At 43.2% G+C, this 20,984-nt stretch overlaps 1 protein-coding gene across 1 annotated transcript in view; it reads right to left on the minus strand.

Annotated features, from left to right (window-relative positions):
* LOC147665952 (adhesion G protein-coupled receptor L3-like) overlaps positions 1 to 20,984 on the minus strand; it is a 477,982-nt gene that overhangs the window by 71,806 nt on the left and 385,192 nt on the right. The window contains exons 15-16 of the mRNA XM_086949385.1: positions 13,850 to 13,916; positions 7,496 to 7,587 (exon numbers count right to left, since the gene is read on the minus strand). Coding sequence (XP_086805511.1) covers positions 7,496 to 7,587; positions 13,850 to 13,916 — 159 coding nt within the window. The remainder of the gene's footprint in view (positions 1 to 7,495; positions 7,588 to 13,849; positions 13,917 to 20,984) is intronic.

Raw genomic sequence — 20,984 nt, forward strand, 5'->3', positions numbered from 1 at the left:
TCGTGGGAGTCCAGATAATTCCAGCGATCCCACATATTTTGTGCTTTTATGACGTGCATAAATGGCCAAGGAGCAGTAGAGTGCTTATGCACTACTCTTGTGCTTTTTTGGGTACATAAATAAGAACTTTTGCAGCACCAGTCCTAAATGCAACATCATGGCTCTCATGGTGTCTGATGTAGACACGACTACCTTTTTTGCCCAAAACTTTAGACTGAGCACCCCCTTAATATTAGCAGTGCAAACATTCCTTTATCAGATTTCATACATTGCTGGAAGATCACCTTATGGAATCATCTGCCCAAGTATGACCGTCTGATTGTATCCTGGCTTTTTTTTTTTTAAAACAATCCTTTTGGATAAAAACAATATAATAAGTAAGGGGCTATTTCACAAAAGCATTTATGGGTGTAGGAAGCACAACAGGAATACTTTTTTTACATACTCTTTTACATACTCTTACATGCCCCAAGACATCCAACACCTTATTAGTAAAAGCACAGAGAGGGCACAGACCTTTCTATTTGTACTAATTTTATATGACTATTCCCGAGCTGTTTTCATTTTATTTCCATGTTTTATTTTTGGGACCAATCCACAAAGACATGCAAGAGTACTGAAAAGAGTTCAAAAGGAGTACAACTTACTCCAAGACTCCTTCGTGAAAAGGCCACTAAATATATAAAGAAGTAAAAGAAAAAGATGAATATATTACCAAGAAAAATAAAGCTGTGGCCCCGCTTTGTCGTTTGCCATCTTTCGCACTGCACATGTACCTTTAAGAACATGTAGGCAAGTCTGGGAGTGCAAGGGAGGCTATTAATACCCTTCCAAATGTTACTCACGTTTTTTATTAACTAGCAGGGATTGTGAAGTCTGCGAGATATGAATAGGTGGAAATTTCACCTCGAATTCCTTGCATGACTGATCAGAGCAAAGGTGAAAACAGAGCCTAAGGAAAAGTCGTCTCTGTCAGGAACAGCTTGGATTTTGCAGCGAGTGCAGTTTGCCTCCCCTTCCCTGGCACGTGCGATATATAGCACGAAAAAAAACCTTCAAATATGTATGCCACGCATCAGTGTAATTTGTCTGGAAACGCTACTTGCATCAAACAGGAGCTTTAGAAAGATATCATCAATAAGTCTTTAAAATGTTTTTATCCCTCTGATTTGAAAGCATTATAATTAAATACATTCAAAGTGGCGCTTCAGGACTATGCTCTAAATAGCCTATAAAATATTTTATAGAGAAAGGATCATTTAAATAATGTATTGTGCAAATGGCAGTCATTACTACAAAGGGCATCACTAGTAAGCTGGATCACTCAGAGGAGGCAAGGCACATGCTGGGCTCAGTAACATGCTATTTTTATATTGTGATTAATTTAATTGGTTTTTATGGGAGCAGATTTCTGCTAATGCACGACGCAGCCTCGAAAGTTTCTGATACTTGCTATTGTGTGCACTGGGTCTGTGTAAACACGGAGGCCAGGGTTTCAAATTGGCCTTTAGAAAGACGTTTGCAGGAGGAATGGCTACTATAATAAATGTTTTTCTCATTGCCAAGTGAAGTTTAAGTAGAAAAACACACCCTGGGTGGCAAATTCTATGGGATATGTCTATAGGGGGTACACAGAAAGGTTCAGTCGTTTCTATAATCAATCACAGTAAACCAGACATCCAAACTGTGAGTCTCACTTGAGTCTCTTGTTAACTTTAATTTCCCCAATACCTGTGGCCATTTTGTGTTCTAAACACTACGAGTGCTCTAGTCCTATTGCCCTGCCCCCTCTCGTCCACTGCTAGGTTGAGGAAGCAGATCCTGAGATCCAGTTAGGGGCATACCTAGCAATAATGTAGCAGGAGCAAAGGCACCGGGAACTTGGGGTGCGAGGGCCCGACTTTCCACCTATTAGGTTATGGTTTTTAATGTCAAGCCAGGAAATTGCGATCAAATTTCCTTGCTTGCATTAGGTGCTGTGGCACCCTTACTGCATCACTGAGTGGGAGTGGGTTAAGTTGGGTGGGAGTGGGTTTGGTTGGGTGGGAGTGGGTTAAGTTGGGTGGGAGTGGGTTTGGTTGGGTGGGAGTGGGTTTGGTTGGGTGGAAGTGGGTTTGGTTGGTTGGGACTCGGCTTTGCTGAACATAAGCTTAATGATCCTTCCTTGCACTTGCATCCATGGAGGGCTCGGATTGGAAGGCAATATTCTAGGGGGCACAAATCTGTTCGGGTTAGTTTTGAATCCTTAATATTCTTTTGGATTTTCTGCTTTTTATTTACTAGATTGTAGTAAAATGCACCGAGGGGGTGGAATGAAGCAACGTTCACTGGTTAGAGGACGATTTAGCAGATTTTTTTGATGGGCAGTGAGAAGCTTTAAAATAAAAAAAGCCGCTTTTTACAGGTCAACAAACGGAGTGACGTATAGTAGGAGTAAAGACCAAATGACTGTGGGATGGGATTATGGGTTGATAATTGCAATAGGGTAAATGCAGATTAAATTAAACATAGAGCAAGAACCTAACATAAGTCAGGTTACTTAATTCGAATATTTGATTTGGCTGTCTCTTTACCTCTTCCCTCGCCACCCATAGCTATTTCTGACTTCCTCTTCACCCTAGCCCGCTCTCTACTGGCGATCTTGCTTTTTTTACTTCTACACACCATCCACTTTCATTCACAGCTTCCCACACCCTCATGAATGTTTTTTTTTCCGTACGCTACAGTACCCACTTTCTAATGGCTGTTTGATGTCAACTACGCAACATGGGTTGTTAGACAGCAACTACGGTCACCCTGCAGCAGCTCCCATTGCACCTCTACTAATGTTATGCATTTCTCTCACCTGTAGACCAACCTCATCTGCGTGTGTCTTTTTTCCAATGCTTCAGTGGACTTGTGGTTCAGAGGTTCAGGGGAATGATGCAGCCATCCTTACCTCTCATGCACACACTCACTGCATTTGCATGCTAACACTTCTCACCAGTTTTGTTCTCAATAGAATCAGCATCACTTCCAGATTAACTCAATGTAAGTCTTTCTTTCGCCATTGCCTACCAACTCTAAACAAATCGCATCTTGGTTTGAAACAAGCAGTTGAAGAAACTCAAAGTGCTTTAAGCCTCTAGTTCTTCTAATTCAACCCTGATATTGGCAGCCTCACAAGGAGAATCTACGATGAATAGTTCATCTGCTTATTTATTTAGGGCCTGATAACAACCATGCTCTATGAATTATTCAGATTATCTTAAAAGTGTCCTCTGCTTCCCTGAGTGCTACTTTCACGACTGAAGTACAGGTAATCTGTAGTACGTCAGCTTCCTCCTCATGAGTTTTCGTGCTTTTTGGTTTTGAGTAAGTTGAACTAATTTTAATTAAAAAATTTATACTGCTCCATTCAGTGTAGGTTTTTTTATTATTAGTTCCAACGGGTGAAATTTTTACAAATGATATTTAGGACACAATATTGATGTTGATATTTTAGTTGCAATATTCTGCTATCATATCCACACGCACAAAGCGGCCCCAAGCCATAATTGGCCTAAGCACTTCCAATCACATCGGCAGATCTGGATTAAATTACTGCTGAAGAAATCGCTTTAAACTTAATAAATGACACACTCACATTTTCATAAAGTGGAATATAAGTCACAAAAGGAGCAAGGATGACTTGAAATATAATAGCAATATGAAACTGAGCAACAGGCCATCATACGCTCACCACAATGAAACAAACCACAATGGTGCAAGCATACATTCACCTAATTGCTCCAAAAAAGGAACTAGTTCGTCGTTAAATAATACACTGATTAATGTAGGCTACTAACCAATATAACGCTCTTCTAAAAAAAACAATAAGACAACAGCCAACAGGTCATGAAATGATGCACAAACATATTATCAGACCACTTTTGCATCTGACAGAATCCAAGAACTGTAAAGACTCTACATCTTCCAAGCCTCATCAAGACCATTCAAATGGTGGGAATGTGCTTTACAAATGTTAGTATAGCCTAACTTAACATTACTTGCAAGGGGGTCAATTTACATATGTGGATGAAGAGGATTGTGACTGGTTAAAATATCATAGAATTTCTTAGAATAAAGTGAGAATCTAGTCATGATATCAGCAATGGCGAGGGGAGACTTTGAATGCAGGTTGGAAAAGTGAAGCGAATGGTGAATGAAGATTGTTCACAGCTGATATCGGGAGACACAAAGGCCCTCGTTATCAGTATACAGAATTTGAAGCAGGCGTGCCAAGGGGCTAGAATCTGTCATTCCAGCTGGTATCCATGCACGAATCTCCAGACTTTTTTTCAAGAATGGACAATAACTGCCTTAACCCGGTAATACTGGGTCCCACTAGAAGCAGTTTGCCTGTATTCCAGGGTAAAAACTCCAACATTTTTCCAAGTGCTTTGATCAAGTGGAGAATGTGTGTCGGACGTTGAGGGGTGAAATTGGGGTCTGGCGTGCAGGGCAGGATTGTACCTGTCCAGGGGGACGTTAATTCTCCCCATGTAGTGTGGCAGGAGTTGAGCAGTGCCTGGGTTGTGATGCTGCATCACAAAATAAAATTAACGGACTGATGAAACTTTTCAAACACCCAGCTCCAGTCATAGAACTGGGTTTAATCCATTGTTATTTTGCTCACCACGTCAGACCCGTTTGGACCCAGCCATATACAAATCAGTCTTGACCCTGCTCTACATGGGAAACGTCCAGCCAGAACTGCCAGGCCAGGTCCTCCCTGGACTGGAAATAAGCATCCTGAAATCTATTTCGAGATATCAACCCTCGTCAGCCAGGCTAGCTTGACTCCAGTGGCGCAGCGAGCAAGGGACCGACGTCTGAGTATGCCTGTAGCCAGTGCTTTAAATGGGCTGGTACTGTCCGGTACGAAGTACTGGCACTTTTTTCTTTTGAGAGACATAATGCTTTTCATTGGAGAGTATCAGCACTTCTCAGAAACAAGCAGGTACTCTGGCACAGAGTCCCTGCACTTCTATTTTTGCCATTTCAAGCACTGCCCGCAGCCACTTAGGGCACACATAGCAACATCACAAAATAAAATGATGGGTTGTGATGCTGCCCCCAGCTCTTTCAGCAGCATACACAGGCCTGATTCTCCCAAGCTCTGAGTTTGCAAACTTGAGAATTCCAGACTCGAAGAGACTCAGAATTACAAGGTGCCAAAATATACCTAGAGTTAGTACTCCTGGTGGAATACTTCAGTCTGTAATGAGGGCCATAATAAAGTCACTTAGGTAAAGCAGCGGACAGAAAAAAATATAATATGGCTGCTGTTATTGTGTCCTTTGTTTGTTTTGAAGATTTTCAAGCTGTTGTCATAATAAGACATTTTTTGTTTCATGCACTTAGTACACGTGAGCAAGGCTGTGGATGCAGTCGAGAAGTGTAGTGGAATAAAGTTGGTTGCACCTTTAGTTTGGATTATGTGTTTGTGATCCTGAGAGCGCACTAATTTTGGAATGTCTCGTGAGGATTATTTTGCCAGCACGCTACGCTGGCGTGTACCCCACCTTCCACGGGTGTTTGCAATCCGGAAGGAGCAACGTTGTGAGATATATATATATTTATATATACATGTATATACCATTATACACTACATGTATCTGTAGGTGATAGATATGTTAACAATAGGCCAGAAGACACAAAAGCTCTGAGACAAAGTGTGTCAAGCAGGAATGTTGCATATGAGAGTGGTGAGGAGCTTAACTATGCAAAAAGGAGTAGGCGATGAACTACTTAAAGGGGAATGTGAGGGAGCAATAGGATCATGGGGATGGTGTAGAGATAATCTAAAAATATTGCTAAATATTGTAGTGGAAACTATGCCTGGTGTATAGTGGTAGGGAAGGTCATGACACCAGGGAGAGTGGACTGTGGACTAACCAAAACTGTGTGAGCATTAAAATTAATTATTGCTTTAAATTGGGTTTTCAACACGTCTTTAAAAATAATGTCATATTTCAACATTTAGTAAAACCATAACAAATTCTCGAATATACCAGTGTCTGAGAAAAACAGAGAATACACAAAATAGCCTTTCCACAGTAAGCTTCACCATTTATCATGCATTTTTAGCCTCTGTTTCCCACCAAGGCATGCTAAGCCTGGTTGCAGTGAAGTAAAAAAATAGTGACCGCAGGGTACAGCATCGCGGCCTCCGAGAGACTCTGCTCTATAAGGGCAGGGCTGGGGCAGAGCCATGGTTTGCAGCCGGCTCCGAGTCCTGCAAGGCCGTGTGGCAATGCGGATCAGACTGGGACTGTGCAGTGAGCAGAGCCCTCAGCCCGAGAGGTTGGCCACAGCCTTGAAACTGCTCCCAGGGATGGTCTTGCAGAGGGCGCTTCTAGCCTAAATATGTTACATTCTCCGGGCACTGCCCGCTCCACCCGCCCCAGGCCACACTGACTACAGTACAGCCGCACTGTGTCACTGACAGTGTACAGTACTCACAAAGTCAGTGTCACTGCTGGTGCTGTGATCTGTTCAGCTCTGTGTGTTATTGAGGGTATTTTAAAGTTAATCATTTTAGCAGCTGAGTCCAGCTGCAGCCCGACTATCCGCTACCTGTCAAAAAGAACCCTGCTGTCAGTGTTTGTATGAAGGTGGTGCTTGTGGAGGGGCACAGCACTGCTAGTGTAGCAAAGGATGTATTTTGCTGTGCTCTGCCCTTCCTCCTGGGCCTCAGAAACTCCTCACACCAGACATTTTACATGTGTGAGCCCAATGGTGATTTATTAATTAGATGCTGACACTGGAATGTGTCAAAAACTTGTGAGTAAGCCTGGCCTCACCTCGCACAATGTACAGTGGGTCTGGGCTGGCGTGAGTGGACACATAAGTGCAGGGCTAAAATAAGTCTTCCAGTAGGGCTGACACCTTTCCAAGAGAAAAACGCTATTTTTTGCTGTTTTAATAGTCTGCAAATGCCCGTTTGTGATGCTAAATTGGACTGTAAACTACATCATAGGTATTCCTCTGATATTTATAGGTTTCATTTTACTTGAGTTTGCTTGCGAGAAAGTTTCACACATAGTCACTGAATGTCACTCGTAATTACAATGCAATTATGAAAATGTCACACATACAAATCTAAAACCTTGGTAACTATGCACTTGCTTTGATTCATTCAAGGAATACGCATTGGACATTTTTAACCTGGCACAAGCGAAATCAAGGAACTACAGCACAGTTTGTCACAAACTCTCAATTAAATCACATTGGCTGTGTTTTTTTTATGTGTTCAACTTCCCCGATCCCTGCCTCCCTCCATTGGAAAGAGAACATGCGGAGGCCGCGTTGACCTGCTGGCAGCTAATATAAAATCCCTCCGCGGTGCGCTCTGAGGTGCACGCCGGGAACACGAGGCACTTCCGCCATCCTGCTGCTCCAACTGGAAGGGCTTGTTAAATGGCGATTGAACAGAAACAGAGCTGTGCACGGGGCAGGAGCAATCACTTACTTGATATTGTCGAGGCAGCCGGATTCGGGTTTCAGAATGGCAGTGTGATGAAACATTTTGTAGAGCGCAATCCCGAGGAAGATTACATTAAGCTGAAATATAAAAGGTAGTGTTACATAGCAGAACTGGAGTGGAAAACAGTAACTCTATTCTCGGTAACAGATGAGTTGCTCTGGGAAAATTAGGCCTGTGTGCAGCTTTATAGACAATGAATCACAGATGACTCTGCTCGTTTGGCTGGGAGAACAAAAATGCCATTTGCCTTCAGCATAGCTTCAGACATAAACGCATAAAGTGCCTCGCTCCCCCCATCTTCAATCGCAGCAGAGGAAATTATGTTCCAGGCAATTAAAATTACAGGTGCGCGTCACCACTGCAGCTTTTGTGCCTGCACTGACCGCAGTCCAAGCTTTGGCTCAGTCTGCTTGCCTCCTGCCCTCCAGGAAATGCTCCCCTTTCAGACATTGGCTGTAAAAAAAAGTGTAGAAGGGCAAAGTAACTCCATTACTGCTCAACAGGCAGGCTGCCATGAGGATTTTCAAAATGTGAGCCAGACTGTGCTCCCCGAGTGGATCAATGGCTGATCGGATCCTGCTGGCCTGCCTTGACTCTCCGAACACAGACACCATGAGCTCCTGTGGCCCGCGTCAATAGTGCTGAGTGATCCACAGTGGCGGCAGTGCAACCTGCCGCAGGCATTCATTTACTGAAGAGGAGGCATGGAAAGGCAAAGTCATGAAAAATGGTGTGTATGCCAGTAGTGGGTGCCACACACAAAAAGTGGTGTGATGGGTGGAAGGGCAGGGGGGAGTGCGGGGGCGGGATGGTTAATAATAAATAAAAAAAAAACAGAAGACTTACCTGAAGTTGCCGGCCGCCTTCCACGTTGTGCCTCGTTGTATTCTTCTTCCTGGTCCCAGCAGACACAGGGACAGGATCACAGACTCCCTGTACAATCCCCACGCTTCTCTCATGCTATAAGAGCAGCGTGGGGATTGGCCTGAGCAGGCAGAAAAGACGCTCACTCAGGCACAGGGAGTCTGTGCTGTCTCTCTAACCCGGCTGTTCAATACAGCAGGGTTTGAGAAACCTAAGTGCGCATGTGCGTTTGGCCGGCCTGAGAAGGCCGGCCAAACACACATGGGCACTCAGAGAGTGCACCCCACTCCACTCCTACTCCCCCCTCCCATGACTCAGCACCTCACTACACACGATAGAACACCATTTTATTTTTCATTGCGGAGCAGACGCCCCTGGTGTTTGCACATGTGCTTGACATAAACCTCTACTATTAAATGACATTTTGTCAGCTGGTTGTTTTATAGTCTTAAACACGTTCAACTCCTTGAACCCTGTCAAAGTCCCACTCAGGGTCAGGGTCTAGGCCTGAATCTTTTTTACTACAGGCCTCAAATCAAACATACTGTTTCGAATATTTCTCCCAATCTGTTTCTTTAAGAGGAGGTCCCAGTGCCCACTGCAGACCTATATTATGTTTGGTTAAAATGACTACTCGAATATGATGCTCATTGTCAGGACCAACATGTGTACTTGTCTGTGTTATTATTTGCCCTGGTGAGTATGTTAAAGCAATAGTGTTCTAACTCTTCCTTTTTATTCTTAAACTGCCCCAATTAAAATATGTTTTGAAAACATACTTTTGAGGAAGAAGCGGAAAAAAGAAAAAAAATAGTGTCTTCCCAGCTGAATATTTTCTGTCAGTCTGTGGTTCAGGTTCGGAATTAGTGCCACACAGAACTTTGCGTGACTTTAGAAAGAACTTGTGTGAAAATGGGCAAACATTGGAAACATATGGGGAAAATCAAACTTGAGTGTACAACTGTATTGTGTGGCACACAGCGAGTACGACAGTGTACAAAGGGGATTCGTATAACACAAACCCTGTTTCTTGGGTGGTAAGCTCTTAAACACCAATTCTCTCTGACCGCCCCTCTTGTTAAGGATCAATGGTATGACCAAGGGAAGTTCTGTGTGGCTTAAGTAAATCTTTCTTTCGCCAAGGACGGGCCATAGCTATCAAAAGTTCAGCAGGTGCAGCTGCCCTGGGGCCTGGGGCGTAAGGCACCCACTCTTCTCCAAATATTGTGCTATTTATTACCTAACTAGTAATCATGGGTCCATTTTCCTTACTTGCACTGGGGCCAATGACATCTTTGTTACTCTTCTGGTACAAGAGCTGTACATCATGGCAAACCTTTTGCACTGCCCAGCACTCTCCTACTTTGTGCGGAGACACATTCAGCAGAGCTTGCCTCAGATGGCAAGCTCCTTACCTCGTTCAGCTTGGCCCCTGGCCATTGAACACATTCATCCCCCACATTGGAGGGGGGGTTTGGAGACAGGTACGAGGAACAGTTGTGAAAAGAAGAACTGCACCAGGAGAGTATGGACTATCCAAATGGAATGCTCAGTGGTGTGCTAAGAAACCTATGGGGGCGCTCCAAGGCAAGAATAAAGCACTCCCAGGGGACCCTAACAGCAGTAGTATCGATACACCCACAACATCAAGTGTAGCATGGAAAAGGCTGTCGTTGCATACTCCATGGTGAGAAGAAGCTGCAGCAGTAATTACAGCAGTCGTCCCCAAAAGACAAATGGTGAGATCACAAGAATAACCAAATAGTTATGGTCGTTCTTTACTTGCAGGCCTTGGGAAGCCAAATGGCAGGGCCACTGAGGGGAGACCAACTATTGAGCAGAGTGGGCCATGCCACAGAAACCCTACTTGCAGTCCAAGCTCGGCAGAAGCTGGTGGATGGACAGTGGCAAATACAGAAAACTAAGCCTAAATCACCAAATAGGGCACGCCCCCCAAAAAGGTTGGAAGTGATGAGTAGTAAAAATTAGATGGCTTTTTAAAAATCTTTTATTGATATGCTTGATGAATGGCAATGTCCCACCCACAGGTGGAATAATAAAAACTTTAATGAACTGCTGTCGAGCAAACTCAGAGAGAGTCGCAGTCAAATGATTTCAGTATATCTCAGGAAGGGAAAAAGAGCAGCTCAAGCCCATGGGTTAGAGGACAATGGGTGATCGATGCTTTACTTGGGCACGTGATTGAATGTTGTCTATTTTTTTTTTTACCTCTAACACTATGGTTTTATGTATTCATAGTTATTTTTCTACAGAGGTAAGATGAAGTGGGAACCAATGTAAAGTGCAGGTTTGGCGCATGGGTGGGCTGCCTCTGCATTGCAGGAATCCATTAATGCTTTTGAAAGTGGCACAAGACATGGAAAGCACCTCAAGTAGGCTTTTTCCCCAGTGGTGAGGTTTCGGAAGGGGTAGGTGAGGATGAAGGTTCCAAAGTCCACCACCCCTCATGTCTCCACCCTGTCCAAGGCCCCACTCTATTCCCATACAACTACATTGTGAATATTATTCATAAACTGAAATGGCTACATTGTGGTGTTAGGCATGCACATTGAAGTGACTCCATTGTGGCATGCAGCACTTTTATAAAAGTAAAACAAAGCAATATAGTCTTGTTAGACCTGGCATCATTGGCGTGAGTCTCCCTTCCATTTTTGACGGATTGCCTCCTCTGTTTTGATATGTTTTTGCTGGATTTATGCTTTGGGCACTGTGCCACTGCTAATCAGTGCCACAGTGCAAGTGCTCCCTATGTTAAATTAATGTACTAATTGGTAATTCCATGACTAGGTTATTTGATTTATCTGTCAGCCCCTGGTACAGTGCACCATGTGTGCCCAGGGCTTGTAAATCAAATGCTGCTGGTGGGCTTGCAGCACTGGTTGTGCCACCCACAGAAGCCGCTTGTAAAGTGTCTCTCAGGCCTGCCATTGCAAGGCCTATATGCAGTCTAGCACTGCCATTTCGACTTGGCCAAGTGCACCCACTAGCCAGTCCCGAAACCTTCCCTTTGCTTCATATTAGACACCCCTATGGTAGGCCCAAGGCCAGGGTGCATTGTAAGTATAAGGTAGGAAATGCTCTGATGTGTGTAGCATGTTCTAATAGTGAATTACAGCCATTTTCGTTTTTCACTATTGAAGGCTACCTGTTCTCATAGGCCAGAATGGGCAGTTAGATTATTACATTCTTATAATCCTAGCTGACACAGGGAACATCGTCGAAATTCGTATTTAGTATGCCTGAACTCAGAATAATAATATACATCTTTTAGTAAAGGTTATTTTAATACTCTATGTTTGCAAATACCACTTTTAGAAAGCAGGCATTTTCTTGCCTAACCATTTGAACCTGCCTCTGCTGGGTTGTGTATTCCTTGTCTGGGTTTGTGAGTGACAGGGTTGGGGAATTCCAGGAGACAGGCTGTGACAGCCCAGAGGTGAATAGAGAGGTTTACATCCAGATGGGAGGGAGGAGTGCACCTGGGACCTCAATAGGGCTGGGGCTTCCCTCTACAATGCTGGCTCCACCCCCGTGGCTTGTCTGATGTCTTGCCCTGCACTGTGAAAGTAGAGAAGGAATCATGTCAACAGAGTGCTTCAGAGCTGTATCTTCCCTCCCCTATGCTGGCTCCACCTGCTGTGGGGTGGCTGATGTCTCTGCCCTGCACAGTGAAAGGAAGAAGAGTGTCATGTCAACAAAGTGCTCAGGAACTGGTTGGAACTAGGCAGAGGCCTCTCTGTCTTCAGAGAACAAAGGATTTGGGGGTTTAAATACTGGGACCCCGCTCCCAAGAGAGTAGATCACTTCTGGAACAAGAAACCTTTCTGCCAAGGAGAAGAACCAAGGAAGCTGCAGGAGTTTGGACTGCCCCTCTGCCAGTGTGCTGTTTACTGGGTTGGCCTGCAGTGGTTGCTTCTTTGCCAAGGTAAAGGGGAAGGAACTTTGTAAGTACTTTCATCTACAGAATATTCTCCAAGAGCTTGAACTGTGCTTGCCTCCTGCTGAAGTCTCAGGGACAAAAGACTTTACCTCCAGCTCCCTCCTGAATTTCTTTGCTGGGAATTCTGACTCCAGTCACTTGCGTGCCGCTGGGAGCTGGAAGCGCGACACATCGAGAAGAAGCGTGCCGCTGCTGCAGCTGAAATCATCGCAACGCCGGAGAAGCTAGCCTTCGCCGCATCTCCCTGGAAGCGTGTGTTAATCGAAGCTGTCTGCAGTCGCATCACCGGAGAAGCGTGACGCCATCGTGAGAGTCGCCATTGCATCACCGGAGAGGCGTGTCGCAGGGCCTGTCGCGGCTCCAAAATACAGAGTTGTCGCAAGGCTGCCTGGGCGTCATTGCATCGTCATTGCATCGCCGCATCAAGGGCGCCATCTTATCGCATCACAACTGGATCATTGCATCACATCAAGGCACCATCTTGCGAACCGCAATGGGCCCGCAAGCCGAGAATCTACAAATCACCTCCGCCGGTAAAGTTCACGACGAGTCCCCTACTCTGCGCAAGCATTGAGGCAGGACGCAACCGTTCCCCTGGATCACGGAACCGACGCATCTCCACTTTTGCGAGCCTTTTGTTCACTTTGCGTAACGCATCCAGGTACTTTGTTGAGAACTTTGTCGCATTTAGCAGCAAACTTGATCTAAGAGACTTTAATCATCTTTTAAGTAATCTTAAGTGTACTATTGTGGATTTTTGTCGTTTGTGGTCTTGTGTTTAGGTCTATATAAAGAATATTCATTTTTATAAAACCTGTGTTGTGTCCATTTGTAGTGTTATCACTGTATTACTGTGTATATTCACAAATGCTTAACACACTGCCTCTGAGATAAGCCTGTCTGCTCGTGCCAAGCTACCAAGGGGGTGAGCAGGGGTTATTAAGGAGTATAATCCCCTTATCCTGATTTAGAAGTAAGGGTCCCTATTTGGACAAAGGTGATAACCATTGCCAACTAGAGACCCCAGATCTAACAAGTGTTTTATACATAGCAACAACAATATGTGGTTCTTTCCCCACCAAAGTGGGTCCCAAAATGTAAGTATCGTATTATAAGGTAGAAGCATCAAATGGAAGCAAAGAATTAAATAGCAAAAATATGTGTACAATTCGCAAACATACATGTGTGCTGAGCTATCTGTGCCATTTTATACCATGTATTAAGTACGTAGCATATGGAAAAAAAGGAATTCTCTACACCTGAAATAAACACAAAAATATAGCAAATGTACCAGGTGCTTTTTGCACAGATGTGCACATTGAAAACCCAAATGTATGGACTTTTTTAATACACAGGCTTATCCCTAGATGCCGGGCTAGAGGGTTCACCTGACAGTAACAATTTCCCAGAAATACAACATCGAACGTGAAAACAACGCAGCGGCGCGTGCACAGAGGACGCTTTATTTCTCGCCACACCCCGGGGACAGGAAGCAGTTAATTAAGAGTTCTTACCATAATTATCAAGGTCGCTGGTCCTATAAAGCTCCAGATGAAATAGGTGTCGAGCCGGAGCCAACATCTGTAATGAAACACAAGGGAGAGAAGGCTTTCAATGACTGCACACAGCACATACGTCACGAGCGCGCGCCTGACAGAGAGGAATGTGCGCGGCAAAACCCTCCGCCGGGAGACAGGAAATATTACACTGCTTGTTCATTTAAATGCTGAATTATATGCCCCATTTCTGACAGTGCCATTGATAGAGTAAGATAATTACCTCTAGAGGGAGCAGGGGACATCAAATGGCACTGGGTCTAGCAGCTAAGGCCTTCCGTGGCTGTCAAACAAAGCCTTAAAGGTAGCTACATGGAGCTATTAAATCTTGGAGCATTTAGCTATCCTCTTTTCCCCAATTACAATGCTACATAACCTGTCTGTTAACTGTCAAGAGAGGTGGCAAATGCCTTCTTTAAAAAAAAAAAGATCAGAACAAATGCAGCACAAAGGAAAGGCGCCAAATGCCGTGGGTGACTGAACTACCATTTGGCCAGACCTCAGCTTTGGAGAGCTGAGACCTAAAGACGAAGTTGTAACTGGGTCTGTATCTAAGGTTGCAAATGATCCCGAACATCACACTGACGTGATTCATGGGCTACAACTAAATTATTTAGCACTTAATTTCAGCTGCATTTCGTGATACCCAATACTTAAGGCCTGGGGAAAATTGCTTTTCTGTTCTTAGTTCCTTCTGGATGACAGGAAGACAAAATACAAGTGACTCATCCAAAGACAAATTAGAGTATATTGTGAATATCACGACAGACTGTTTTATATACGCTTTAAAAGTTGTGATGCTGGCCGTAGAAGCCAAGCAGGACTAAGATTTTAGTTTTTTAATTCAAACAACAAAAAATTGCTATGGTAAATCCGATTGAGCATTTTCTGCATATATACATTATTCATAATAAATAATTATAGAACACTGATTCAAAGTGATAAAAAACTCGCATATATTTGAACCAATGAGTTAAATAGCAAAGACAATTAGCAAAAACTTTTACATTTGAGCTCAGGAATTTCTGAAGAGGATAAAGGTAATACACACTTTAGAACTATATATATAATTCTAGAGTTAGTGGGATCTTATTAGGATTGTTTATACTCCTGTAATATACAATCATGATCCACTGCAGAGGTCTCTAGCAGTCGCTAAAGACCTGTTTTACAAGTTATAACAATGGAGAGTGTCTTTAGTTACTGAGAAAGTCAGATGAAAATGTTTATAATGTCATAACTTTCCATATCACTGAAGATAGAAGGTTGTAAATTTAAGAATTATAAACACAAGCATTGGCATATTAGAGCAGATGGTCCATATCTGCCATTATTGATCCTCTCCTACTTCATATTTTTTAATGGATCGCCTAAAAACCCACTGCTCTGACATTAGACAAACTTTCCTGCTGACATCTAGAGTCTCAAGATATTGCTTTCTGCATAATAGCAACTGGCTGAGGTGTTAGGTGTCAACTCATCAGGGAACCAAGGCTGCTGTCCTCACCACAAGGCAGATTTTACAGAAGTATCAACATGCTCAGAACTAAAGTCCTGTGTAATTGAGGTGCAAACACATGGAATGCACCTACTACATCTTTCCCACACTTCTGCATCACAATCAAGTTTAAATAATTTAGGGGAGAGATCTAATATTCTTTATCCTGCACTGCAGATTAAACATTTGCTTGGTGTCTTTGTAGTTTCAGAGGGAAGCTTTATCAATGTGGGGAATGCATGCATGTTATGCCTAATTTACTTCCACATTCACAACCCAGGGCTACTTTAGATATATCAAGCTCACCTACACGTATTGCCCAATGAGTTGCTTGTGTCATGTGTCTTAAAGTGGTGGAAGCACAAATTGACCTTTCTCTTTGCTGGAATAGAGGACTGAGTACAGAGAACCCTACCTATGCTCAAGAGGCCAATGCAATGCAGCGTTCCTACTGTTCAATTCTACTTGTTTCTATAGGGCCTATACATCTCAACATCTCCTTTCCCCCTTTGTTTCCGAGTGACAAGCAGGACTCTCCCTACCTTTGCTAGGGTCCTGGCACTGAGCCTTATTTTACCAAAGCTCGAAGGTCTGGCCTGTCAATGTAGTGTTTAACCCCTTCGATGCTGGTGACGGAACCATTCTGTCATCAGTCACGGTTGAGCTGTGCTGATGACAGAATGGTTCCGTCACGACCGCACCCAGTTAAGGAATGTCCAGCACACTGAAGAAATCGGGGCCGCACGGAAGGTGTTAAATAAAGATCTCGATGGTCAGGACAACTTTCAGTTTTTCTAACCTCAGATGTATCTCACCATTTCAGAGGCAATATAGGAATCACGGACATAGGTACACAATACAAAATAAAACGTATAACACACACTTACTTTTATAGACCATTGGAAAGGCTCAGGTGGAGTGTATATCATTATAAGAATGTAAATAGGAACAATATAAAAGAATACAAGTATCATCAGTATGGGCATGAAACACAATTTGTCTATCAATAACATCGAAGAACGGAGCCCGTGATGGTGATATCACCATAACTGAATAGACTACAAACTGTGACAATAGCAATGGTGGATTGGTACATACATTTCAGATACAGTTTAAAGTTCTAATTTCCCAGGTTACCAGTACAGGGTTGCACTGTACAAATGTGCACTCAACTGTCTTGCAGCCAATATGGATTTTGTGTTGACCTGCTTTTCAGAACAACATATTATCTGTGATCTGTATCACATGGATCTGAATGGAGAACATCTCCACTCCAGCATGTTGTAGCATTCCGTGAAAGATGTTGGGTTGCTCAATTGACCGACCTTTAGCAGATGCTAACCTTGCCTTGAATTTCATTAATCAGTTGGAAACTCAGTAGGAAACACTGCACACGACCTGGGCGTCTTGACCTGTTAAATGCCCAACATGCTCTGGAAGCGGGCTTCTGTTCAGGTGCATCAAGTCATGACATATTGACACAATACTCTTGTTCATTTCAGTTTTGGAAAACTAAACGATATTTTTACTCCTTAAAGACTGACCCAGTAGCGTTAAATCATTTTGATCTAAAATTTTGCATGCCTGTTGGTGGACGCAGGGTCATGTTTCATGCAGTCCATCATTTATTTCGGATCTCAGAATGGCCCCTTTGGGAAGATGAATCCAATGCAAATACACTTCAATGTGCCTTCCACTTATGTGTTTAATTTTCCATAACACAGTAAACTATCAGGTATTAAACATGGTCAGCTCACACCCTTCCACCTTTTTATGGCCAGACTTCATTAAATTCGCAAATGACAAATCTTACATTTTCATTCTAGCAGTCTAAAGATTTAAACTGCTAATCAGCCTAGTATCACATTGGAGATTTAGTGGACAAGTTAGTAAATCAGCTATTTGATGCTGAATCTGAAAACTGGATTTAAAAACTCTGAGGTTTTGCCCTGAAAGCGACATGTAAATACTTCTAGTGAAACATGTTGTCGTTGTTAGGTCTCGCCTGGTGTTAGCAGCACGCATGCGTTGATCTCGCCATGCGAGAGCTTCTGGAATCAATACAATTCCAGAAGATTTGTCGCTGCTCCGCCTGTAATTTGGATTGGTGCGTGTCGTTTTGCGTCATTGATGATGCAAAACACGGTGTAATGATTTCACTGGAGGCAATCATTACACTAAGGGTTGCCACCCTGTTAGCTTTTGGCCCAGCCAAAAGGGATTGGATCGTTTACTTGCGGAGGGACACGGCCTCCTTCAATTACTCTGTAAGCTCTATTTGCGTGAGTCCTCCTTCTCTCTTCTTGCATGCACGCGTTCCATAGAACTGCTGTAACCCACCACCTCTGCCCTGCTTCCGACTCCCAAAGTGGCGCATTGGCTGTCCTGTAGTAGGCGAAGAGTTTGCGTTTCTGAGTACCCTGCATGCTTTCTATTGTTGCCTGGTTTTTTTTGTACCTGTAATCTCTATTGTTGCCTGTTTGTCTACCTGCGATATCATTGCCTGTTTTTGTTCCCTGCTCTCTTTTGTTGCCTGTTTTTGGACCTGCGCTCTCTATTGTTGCCTGTTTCGGTATCCATGCTCTCTGTTGTTTCCGATTTTTGTACCAGCGCTCCCTATTGTTGCCTATCGTTGTCTGTTTCTGTGCCTGCGCTTCCTCTCTTTCGTTGCCTGTTTCTGTACCCGTGCCCTCTGTCATTGCCTCTTTTTATACCAGCGCTCTTTATCGTTGTTTGTTTTTGTCCCTGCGCTCTCTGTCGCTGCCTGTTTTTATGCCCATTTTCTCTATGTTGCCTGTTTTTGTGCCTAGTCTCTCTACTGTTGCCTGTTTTTGTTTCTGCGCTACCATAGCTTGTTTTGGGAGGGGGGGTGTATTATTTGGCAAGTTCACGGCTCCAGAAGAGTGTGATCCGAGCTGTTCCTAAATGAAACTGTCTGTCCCCACTGGGTATAATGTACTTATAAAGCTTGCTTGTTTTGGTTTGCGGCTGTCTCTCCCTCTTCTCTCTCTCGCTCTCTTTCAATCCCCTCCTCCTGGCTGCAGTTTCGCCTCCCCCTAGGTGAACACGACATCGAGGGGGACTGACCACGGCCTCACATAAACACAAACCACACACTGCTAGAGGAGGAGGAGCAAGAGAGGTGGCTCCTGCTTTCTCTGTCAGTCAGAGTGGCATCCAATGCTCTCGCGCCTCCTTCTTCCAACCCCTCCTCCTGCTTTTTTTCTCCCTTCCAATATCTGTCCTCTCTCCCATTCATAAAAGGGGAAGGAAGGAGTTTTAATTGAATAAAAGATTAGAATAGTTTGCAGAGGGTAATTTATTGTGTCTGTGGGCTTTCTTTGCTGCTCTCTCTTCTTTACTCGGTCAGCACAATTAACATAAAATAGAAACCAAAAGTAGAAAGTAGTCACAAGGGACATTTTTTGTGTGGTGAGGGGCGGGGACTTATGTATGCTAAACAAACAAGTGAACCAATGCCAACAGTCAAAACAATGGGTGTTGGGTAAAGTAGATGCAACACATAAAACTGAAAAACATTAACGGTTAAATACAAATAAAATATGCCACGCTGCAACGCGTTTTTGGACATACAAGAAAGGGTGGGAGCAACAGGTGGGCTTTTTATAGAACAAATAAAATCAGATTATATTTGACCCTAACTCAGGAGAGATTTAAATATAATGTGTTTATATAAATATATATATGTGACAAGATTGGAGTATGCTGTTAAAATATATACGAAGCAATATTGATTTCCAAAATAATTTGTGGATAATAGCTGAAATCACTACCGGGAGTGGCTGACTACCTTGCAGAGTAGGATTCCAAAAAGGCTTTAACATGGTCACAGAGGAAGACAAAAAAGCAAAAGTTTGCTGGCGGCTTGGTTTTGTTATGTTTAACATTCTTCTGGAAGGGCTGGGAAATGGTACCCAAATATGTATTGTTTGTAAAACTGTTTGTTGTTTTTTTTAATATGGAAACCTTGCCTTTGCTTGCTTTATTAGTAGTGTAGGGATAGTAGTAGTAAAATACTTTATTCGGTTGTCGTAAACCATTAAAGTATACATAGAAATAGTACAAATGCATATATGGCGTGAATATAAAAAAATTACAGGGCATACATATTCATGATTTTATGGATTGCTGTAGGGTCGTGATGTTCATGAAAAGTACGCATTCATATCCAAAGATAACAAGCACTGAAAATGCAATAGTTCTCGCCTTTCATTAAGTTAAAGCCATTTGCTTTGCCATACAATACCATTAGCAAAGGAAACGGCTTTAACTTAATCAAAGGTGACACCTATTGCATTTTCAATGCTTTTTCAAGTCTTGGATCTGCTTTTCCTTGGCCCTTCTTCACTGTTCCCAAAAACATATCATCTACCTTCCTGTGTTTTTTTGTTTAGGTTTCCACATCCAGTGTTTTTCCCTGCGTGGGAACTGACTTCATTTGAACTCTATTATACAGCAGAAGGTGTGTGGCTTGTCTTCATAATTATTGAGCAAAAGTCCTGCAGCAGAAAAGAGCTTTGATGAATGCACAAAACGCAAGCACTGGCAAAGCCAATCGAATTGCCTGTTGTGTGCTAAAAAGAGTTCCGGTGCCTCATTAAGATACCGAGCTGATGCCACATTGGCATCTGCAGTACAAGCTTGCCTCCCACACAGAACAGATACATTATAGGTAGCAGCAATATCAAGCACTTAGGGACAAAGATCAGGCAATGCCAGGGCAGTAGCAGTGCCAAACTAGAGAATAGGTAAAGCATAGGTGCCAGCTGAGTACACTTCCCTCCCAGGGAGAATAGGAACAGCAAATGAAGTCCCCTTGACTGTCTCCCCTCCCTCTCCTCCCCCTCAACAGGATCACAAATCTTATAGCGCGGGGATGCCCTTGGGTCACCAGGAGCTTTAAAAATCGTTATTAAATTAAATTAAATTAAATGTAGCGGAAATGCAAGCTCCACCCACAGGTAAAGAACAGTTACTGCACGCAGAATTTGCATGACTGCGACATCAACGGTGCACGGCTTTCACAAAAACAGAACTGGTCCACTTCTGGCACCATACTGTACACACACAAGATTTAAATTGTATTAAACTTTGAAATGAATGGTCACTTGAGCTCTGAAGTAGGGAGCAATTACATACAGCTCTGAAGTAGGGAGCAATTACATACAGCTAACGGGGATAAACATATGTACATCAAAAAGATTGAAAGCTAAACTCAGTCTACAATCATATATTAATTCCAAATTCAAGCATGGTTCATTTGACATGTACTGGTACAGACGGAATGAAATCTGTGCACAACACTTAATGCACAGGATCCACATGCATGGACTTGGTGTGGAAAACACTTCCCAAACATTAGTTATGTTATTGAATCTAGCATGCACGGTGCACATTATATACTCGAACACGGAATTCTTGATATGCACATTACCTTCATCGCTAAAAGCAACTTGAAAGAGCGATACTGCATCAGTAAATTGAATTTCTTGATAGGAACATTATTGCATATTATTTCAAAGGTCTCATGCTACATTCAGAACAGATCATTTGCTTGGGCACAGCTGCTTGTGT

Source organism: Lissotriton vulgaris, unplaced genomic scaffold (genome assembly GCF_964263255.1).
Source record: "Lissotriton vulgaris unplaced genomic scaffold, aLisVul1.2 SCAFFOLD_1371, whole genome shotgun sequence".
Lineage (NCBI taxonomy): Eukaryota > Metazoa > Chordata > Amphibia > Caudata > Salamandridae > Lissotriton > Lissotriton vulgaris.